Here is a 7500-nt window from a genome sequence, read left to right as displayed (position 1 = left end):
CATTCTTGTTTAATTCTTTAAACTCTCAGTCATAAAACATCAGGCAGTCATGGTCCAGCAGTGCTGCCCCCTACAGACCGACTGAGATTCCCTCCACGTGACTCAATGATGTGTTGAGGAGGAGCATCACATTGACCTTTTTGGGTTGAAGTCAGAGAGAAGTATTTATTTCCCTGTCATCACATGGCCTCAGGTCTCAGAGCTTCTGATCCAGAACATCTGCAGAACAAGTGAAAACCTGATTTAATGTCAGTATGCACATGAGCTGCTGTTCTGTCAAAACCTGTTCAGGAAAATTACCATTTAAAGGTCAACGCAGATTAAACCTGATCTCCATGAAGTCCTGACACACCTGTGATAGAAAAACCCTGCAAGACACCTGAGGTCTTCAGATCCAGCGTGAGGAGACTCGACAGCAGGATCAGAGCAACGGATCAGAGATGAATCTGTTGCAGGTTCTTCATGCAGACAAAATGTCTCTGGCTCCAGGTCGTCGTGTTCTTCATGCAGACAAAGTGTCGACGCTTCACAGCTCAGCTGCTGCAGCTGGACGCCGTTTGTCCAGAGAGAATGTTCCTGAGCAGCAGCCCAACAGGAGGCTGGAGTCGTACCTGCAGCAGGTAACACACAATTACACAATAACACAATCAAAAACAGAATAGTAACAAAAAAAAAAAGAAATTTAAAAGTGATGATTCATTCTCTTGAAAATAAGAAGAGAACATGTAAAAGTCGTTGTAGTGTTTGTTTCCACACATTCTTTAAAACCTTCTCTCTCTCCTGTGGCAGAACAAACACACTCTAATTCAATAAAAAGTCCTTTTACTTGTATAATTTTGATTTGCAGATACTTCACTATTTATTTGATCATTAATTCTTAATATTATTTGACAGAGCACGAGAACATAAAAACTGAAACAAAGATCCAAAGGTTCTGTAGAAATAAAGAGGAAATCAAAAACAGATCAAACCGTTCCAGCTGTTTGCAGATGAAGATCTCATCTCCTCTGATTGGTGGATGCAGGTCCGGTGTCTCGAGGCAGCCAATCAAAGGCTGGAGCGTCAGATCCAGAAGGAGCTGGACAGAAAGTGTCTGAGAAAGCTGGACGGACACCTGAGGACAATGTCTCTGCTGCAGGAGCAGGTGAGATACAACAAAGTAAAACAATATATTTCTAAATGAAAGTGAATAAAGCTCCTGCAGGTGGAACCAGGTGACACTGAGCTGCAGCGTCTCAGGTTCAGGTTGGAACTCGTCTGTTTAAAATCACGCGGAGGCAAGTCTGAAAAAGATTCAGGCTGAACTCCAACACATGATCACTGATCTTGACCCCCCCCCCCCCCACCACTGACAGATCAGTGAATGTCTCTCGGCCCGGGCTCGGGTGAAGCTGCAGCTGCTCGGTGCAGAGCTCGCTGTCTTTGACTTCAGTTCCAGGTAAACCCCCACACAGCTGATTGTCATGTGGTGCAGACATATCCCATCAGCCCTTGCTGTGTGAATAGGTGTGAAAAAGTGCGTGAGCATCGTGGTCTTCTGGAGGCGGGGCTTAGTAACCAGAGGCGATTGGACGAGGAGCTAAGGCTCCACACGCTGCCGGAGCTGCAGAGTCTTCTGAACGATCAAACTCGAGAACTGACGACGTTGCAGATAAAACACCAACAGGTAAAACCACACACACCCGACCTGGACCACCGAGACCAACCTGCAGCTACGTCACACTTCCTGTCCACATGTGCAGGACATGCATGGTCTCCTGGCCCAGATGTCAGGGGGTGTGGTTGTGGACGTGCAGACTGATGAGTCGTCAAATCTTCTCCAGCTTCTAAACGACCTGAGACAGTCGAGTGTGAGGCTTCTCAAAAAAAACCAGCGCAGGTTCAACACTCAGGTAATAATCCCTCACAGCCGACTCTTCAAACACATGAGTGAAACTGATGCGGCTTCAAGAAGTAAAAGAAATGTCTGTCATGTGTGTTCAGGTGCTGAGTTCTCTGGAGGTCACCTTTGACTCTCCAGAGATTGTCCAGGCCGAGCTGGAGGAGCTGAGGAAGACGGCATCGAATCTGGAGGAAGAGCTGACACGACTTCGGAGCCTGGTGAGAACCACGACTTTTTAAACAAGGAACGTTGACGTAAGATAATATTCATCCCCCAGTTAACGAGTTGCTGCAGAAACATCTGGACCCTGATGCTGGTCCTGGACCGTTAACTTTTCATTTACAGTTTGTGGTTCGGGGCAGAACTTCTTTCACGAAGCTGTGAGTGGTTAACGTGTTGGACTTGAAATCGAATGGGGGTCGAACCCTGGTCACCGCGCTGAGCGTCAGTTCCACAGTCTTAAATCCAACTGAAGTCTGAACCTGTGTCAGTTCTAATGTCCAGGGTTTGATTCGCTTCTCTGTCAGTTCACGTGTCACACACAGGAAACTTTGGCTTTGTCACGTCATGCACACGTCAAACACTGTTTTTGTTTGGATACGTAACTTACTTATGGAATTCGTTGCCTCCTTCATACGTCATATTTAAAAACCTTTTTACGTATGATATGTTGGTCATTTTTGATTCCAACACCAGATGACACCAAAGTGATTCATTGTTCAAAACATCGAACAGCAAAAATAAACCAAATGAAAACATTTCACTTCCAGAGTTTGAATCTTTGTCTTCTTTCAAATGCTGCCATCTTGTGGTCGGAATCAGAGTGTGTGCGGCATGAAGCCACAGTATCAATGTCCCGTCCATACATGCATGAGGCGTCTATATATATATATATATATAGACAGATATTGAAGACACATTTTGAACAAAGTTATTGACCGTGCTCCACGCGACACTAATCTGCAGCATCGTCCGTCTTTCTGTCTGAGTAGAACACCTTGTTGAAGGTCTCTGGTCTGGAGCAAACGGAGACATTTGTCCTGCAGCTGGATGTCCTGCAGCACAGAGCAGATGGTCTGCGCAGACAACTGGAGTTGCTGCTGCAAGCCGCAGACCACCAGGTCCTGCTGGATGTCAAGAGCAAGCTGGAGGCTGAGATACAAGACTACGAGAGGCTGCTGGACGGACAGAGTCCTGAGAGGTTTGAGATCACCCTGACACATCACGCAGCTCAAAACCCTCAGTAATAATTCAGCCCTGTTCTTCTTTGTGACTTTGTATGTCCTCACAGAGTATCAAGATGTCCCTTAAACTCCGAGCAGACCCCATCATTCAGCCCCACGGCCTCCAGGAAAGTCATGTGGCACAGAGTCGTCAGCGTTCAGGGAGGAAATCTTCAGACTGTCACACAAACATCTGGGATTTTAGAAACAAAGACGACAAACAAGTCAACTAGTTTCCACAGTAAAGATCCAAAGATTTCCCCATCGATTAGCACTTCGTGTTTAACTGAGTCATTCCACAACAACTTGACGGGTCGGATTAACCAAAGTGCTGTCAAGTTTTCCACAATACAGATAAATCCCGCAACAACAGGAAATGTCATAATCATTCCTGGTAATGAAACAGAAATAAATGAAGCAATACAGTTTGTAACACATGCAACGACATCTGGCCCCAGCAAACAGAATGCTGCAGACTTAAAGACGGAAACTGTCCCCAGATCTCAAATGGATCACACTGATCATCACGTCCAAGCCGAGGAACCAGGTCCTGCACAGGTTGAGTTGGAGACACCATCAAAAACTGAAAGTGATAAAGTGAGCCTCAAATCTTCTGAGGGAGCTCAAAGTGAGGTCTCAGGAGACAAGGACGTAGAGAGGCAAGAGGACAAGGAAGACAAAGAAAGACAACAAGGTGCTTTGCTTGTCCTGAGATTCGATCAGAATTCAGTTTTGTCCGACACGTCAAACAAAATCACTGACGTTGATAAAGGGTCGACTATCGCAACTTCTTCATCCTGTAGCCCAGTCAGCAACAACAATCTTACAAGTGCAGAGATTTTCAAGTTAATAGAATTAGAAACAAATATGAGGAAGTCGGTCAACAGTGTCCACGACATCCAGGAGGAAGACAAGGTCCCTATTGAGTCATTTAATCTGAGTCAATCAGAGTCAACAGTGTCCACAAGTCCAACAGATCTTCTGTGTCCAAGAACAACAGAAGTTTTCCTGAGCCCAGGTGAGACAGAGGTGACCACAACAGACCAATTCCCAGTTGATCTAGAAGACCACATTAAAAGTCTTGATTCGCTTCTGAGTCAGAACGAACCAGATGCATGTTGGAGTCCAGTTGATACTAAAGGATGCCTGAGTCCAAATGTTGAGGAAGACGAGGATGAGGAAGCATGTCTTAATCTGACTGAGGCAAATGCACATGTGAGACCAGTCGAGAAATACATTCTGTCAACAAAAGAGAAAAGTCCATCCTTATCTTTCAGCAGAAAGTGCACTTTGCCAGAAGAGGGCAGACATAGAGGAGGCACCACTCCAGTGAAAGACGGCGAGAGTCTGACTTTTAAATTGTTTAAAGGTAAAGAAGGAAGGAAACACACTCATGGTTCACACATAGATTCTGAACCAACCAATCAAGAGAGCGACCTGCAGCTGAGCAACCGTCTGGGAAGCTTGGATTTCAGATGTCCAGGTGGTCGAAGCAGTTTTGGAGACGAAGCTCTGTATCACGAAAGTATCAGATACAAGTACAAAGATAACAACAATGTCCAGAGTCCAGGTGGCTGCAGTAATTCAGGAGGCACCACGGATCTTAGTGTTACGGTGGCTAATCCATCGACCGTACTGAGTAGAAAGGCAGAAGCTGCTGCTAATGAGAGAACACAGGGACGTTTTAGGCGTGTCAGTGGAGAGCGGATGGTTTATAGCGGCAGTTTGGTTGATACGAGAATGAGCATACCCACCACAGGAAGTGACGAAAGCCTGTCATTGGCCAAAGGGTCTGCGATGAGTAAAACACAAACAGGGAGGTTTACTGGTCAAGGAAGTGGGGAGTGGATGGTTTATGGAGGCAGTCTGAGACGTAGAGGTAGCGTTGATGCTAGTGCTAGCTTACCCAGTGAGGGTAACAAAGAAAGCCCGTCAGTATACCTCATGACAAACCCAGAGGAGACAGGGAGGTTTGGCAGCAGAGGCAGTGGAGAATGGAGGGTTTATGGAGGGAGAACAGGACATATGAGCAGCCCGGCTCGCAGCTACATCTTAGCTAATACTGAGGGCGTAGAAAACCTGTCAGCAGCCGCACAACTAGCTGCCAGCCCACCACCTGCACGAGCAGGGGGGAGATTTGGCAGTGCAGGAAGTGGGGAGTGGAGAGTTTATGGCAGTAGTGCTCCACGTTTGAGTCGTGCCGCTAGTGCAGACAGGATCAGTGCTAATGATGGCCAAGTGATGAGTCTGCTAAGTAGCTACATGAGCAGTGGACCGAGACTTAGCAGTGCTGGGAGTGGTGGAAGCTCAAGCAGTGTTGTCAGGCGCAGCCGGAGCGTAGGAAGCGGTGGTAAGTTGAGCAGCTCCAGTAGCGCTGACAGACTTAGCAGCTCACCTGGCGGCCACAGGATTAGCTGCTCTGGAAGAGTCGCTTACACTGGCAGTGGTGAATGGAAACCTGTTTACAGCTCAGCTAGTGGACGCAGGAGCAGTGTGGGGAGTGCAGGACGATCAGATGGAGGGAGGACGACCAGCAGCGAACGAGCGCAGAGCCCTGCGGGTAAGATGAATGTCAGCGGGGGTAGCGGAACCACAAGTGGGTCTAAACTCTGCGGCATGGGAAGCACTGAGAGAGTCGGCAGCCGAGCTGGAGGAAGGATCAGCAGCTCCTCTGGGTCAGGGAGGACCAATAGCACAGGGGGGAGGATCATCAGCAGCAGCGACCGGCCAATCAAGAGCACCGGCAGTGGAGCTGGGGGCAACAAGGAGAGAATCAGTGTCTGTAAGATGGCGGCACTGTCGATCTCAGCCGCGGGAAGGGAGCGAAGTCAGGACAGACAGAGACAAGCTCATCGGAGGTTCCAACAACCGACCACAGGTGACAACAGGTTTACAACAACAACAACAAGCAAATGAGCACAAACTTGTAGTTCTGCTCTCAGTTTAATCCGATCTTCTCTTGCAGCCAAAACTCCGCTCGTCCAGCGCTGGTTGACCACAGGCGTCGGGGTAACGAGCGCCGATCCTGATGGTCTTGATGACATCATTACAGTGACTGAAGATCTGCGTCAATGAGGCCCAATGGTTTTTTTTTCTGCTGACAAACAGACAAACAAACAAAAAACTGACGCAGGTGAAACCATGACCTCGTGTCGGAGGAAGATTTGTTTCTATAAAGCAGTTTGTATTTTATTGTGTACGTTTCAAAATCAAAGGACGTTTGTAGATAAAAGTTCAGGAGAAAATAAGACGATACTTTTATTTTCTCATTAACATCAGAAACACGTCACTTTTTTAATTCACAGATATTCTGACTTCACAGTTTGTGTGATTTTATATCAGTGGTTGTTTTTTATATTCAAGTCTTTGATTGGTTCAACTCTTATAACATCATGGAACTCTGAGAGGTTTGATGTTCAGATCTGATTTGAGGAGAAAATAAAGCAGAGAAATAATCTGTGTTGCTTATTTCATCTCAAAATAAAAAATATAATTCATACAAAAGAGAAAGATAAACTCTTACGTTCATTAAGAATCAGATGCTTGTTAAATGTTGAGGACGTGAATCATCATAGAACAAGAATGTAGCTGCTGTGTCAGTGGTGGGATGAAGTACATGCACCTGACCAGCAGGTGGCAGCAGCAACAATAGTGACATGGAACTGAAATCTAAACAGAAACTTTCAATCACTTCAGAACAGAAATAAACGATTAACGATTAATGATTAATTATTGATTTGACAATAATGATCTGATTTCACTGAATGTGTGAACTGAACTGATGAACTGATGAACTGATGACATCACATTATTTTCTGGAGACTGTTGACAGAGAAAGTATTTTTGAATTCAACATGTGATATTTCCACCAATGAAAACCATCGTTGATGTATTTTCTGCTCAACATGTGGTTTGAGTGTCGAGCTGCTGAATCCAGATTCATGAAATGACCATGTGATGATGTCACGTCTATACAGCTAAAAACTGAACATTAAAAAAACGAGCAGACGATCGTGAACGACATGAACGTGTTGATCGGTTCAAATCTTAAGAGACTGAAGTCAAACACAATCAAAACTTAGAGAAGATCAAAGAGATCAAAGAAACTGAAGTGTGACACTGAGACAGACACACACACACACACACACACACACAAACTCACACAATTGATCAATCAATCACTGATCAATGATTTATGACCCCCCCCCAACATCTCTCTCTGTCCTCCATCGTTCATCGTGTGGAGGTTTGTGTCGTGTGTGTGTGTGTGTGTGTGTGTGTGTCTGTGTGTGTCTGTGTGTGTGTCTGTGTGTGTGATTGACAGCTGAGCAGACAATGTTGTATGAAGACAGCCTTGTACAGAAACTGGTCTGTCCACTTGTCCACAGGGGCGTT

General features: G+C 45.9%; 1 protein-coding gene and 1 long non-coding RNA gene across 2 annotated transcripts in view; one reads left to right on the top strand and one right to left on the bottom strand.

The window, feature by feature from the left end:
• The window catches only part of LOC138407838 (uncharacterized), a 1664-nt gene extending 553 nt beyond the window's left edge, over positions 1-1111 (bottom strand). The window contains exons 1-3 of the long non-coding RNA XR_011241151.1: positions 972-1111; positions 301-611; positions 1-219 (exon numbers count right to left, since the gene is read on the bottom strand). The exon at positions 1-219 is cut by the window's left edge and continues 553 nt beyond it. This is a non-coding gene — a long non-coding RNA (uncharacterized lncRNA). The remainder of the gene's footprint in view (positions 220-300; positions 612-971) is intronic.
• On the top strand, positions 441-6562 carry LOC109646986 (uncharacterized). Its single transcript, XM_069525473.1, has 9 exons — positions 441-620; positions 1025-1144; positions 1356-1438; positions 1507-1666; positions 1743-1892; positions 1984-2100; positions 2875-3083; positions 3174-5983; positions 6071-6562. The coding sequence occupies exons 1-9, from the start codon at positions 441-443 to the stop codon at positions 6178-6180; spliced, it is 3939 nt and encodes a 1312-aa protein (XP_069381574.1). The 3' UTR covers positions 6181-6562.
• The last annotated feature ends 938 nt before the right edge of the window (positions 6563-7500 follow it).

This window comes from Paralichthys olivaceus, chromosome 5 (genome assembly GCF_024713975.1).
Source record: "Paralichthys olivaceus isolate ysfri-2021 chromosome 5, ASM2471397v2, whole genome shotgun sequence".
In the NCBI taxonomy this organism is placed as follows: Eukaryota; Metazoa; Chordata; class Actinopteri; order Pleuronectiformes; family Paralichthyidae; genus Paralichthys; species Paralichthys olivaceus.
The sequence above is the reverse complement of the archived record's forward strand: the minus strand, read 5'-3'. Positions and strand labels throughout refer to the sequence as shown.

What these genes read in the sequence shown, in the direction of transcription:
- LOC109646986 (XM_069525473.1), top strand. Translation starts at nt 441, where the DNA reads ATGAATCTGTTGCAGGTTCTTCATGCAGACAAAATGTCTCTGGCTCCA. An exon ending in TGTCTCTGCTGCAGGAGCAG is followed by an intron (nt 1,145 to 1,355) that starts GTGAGATACAAC and finishes CACCACTGACAG; the next exon opens with ATCAGTGAATGTCTCTCGGC. An exon ending in TGACACGACTTCGGAGCCTG is followed by an intron (nt 2,101 to 2,874) that starts GTGAGAACCACG and finishes CTGTCTGAGTAG; the next exon opens with AACACCTTGTTGAAGGTCTC.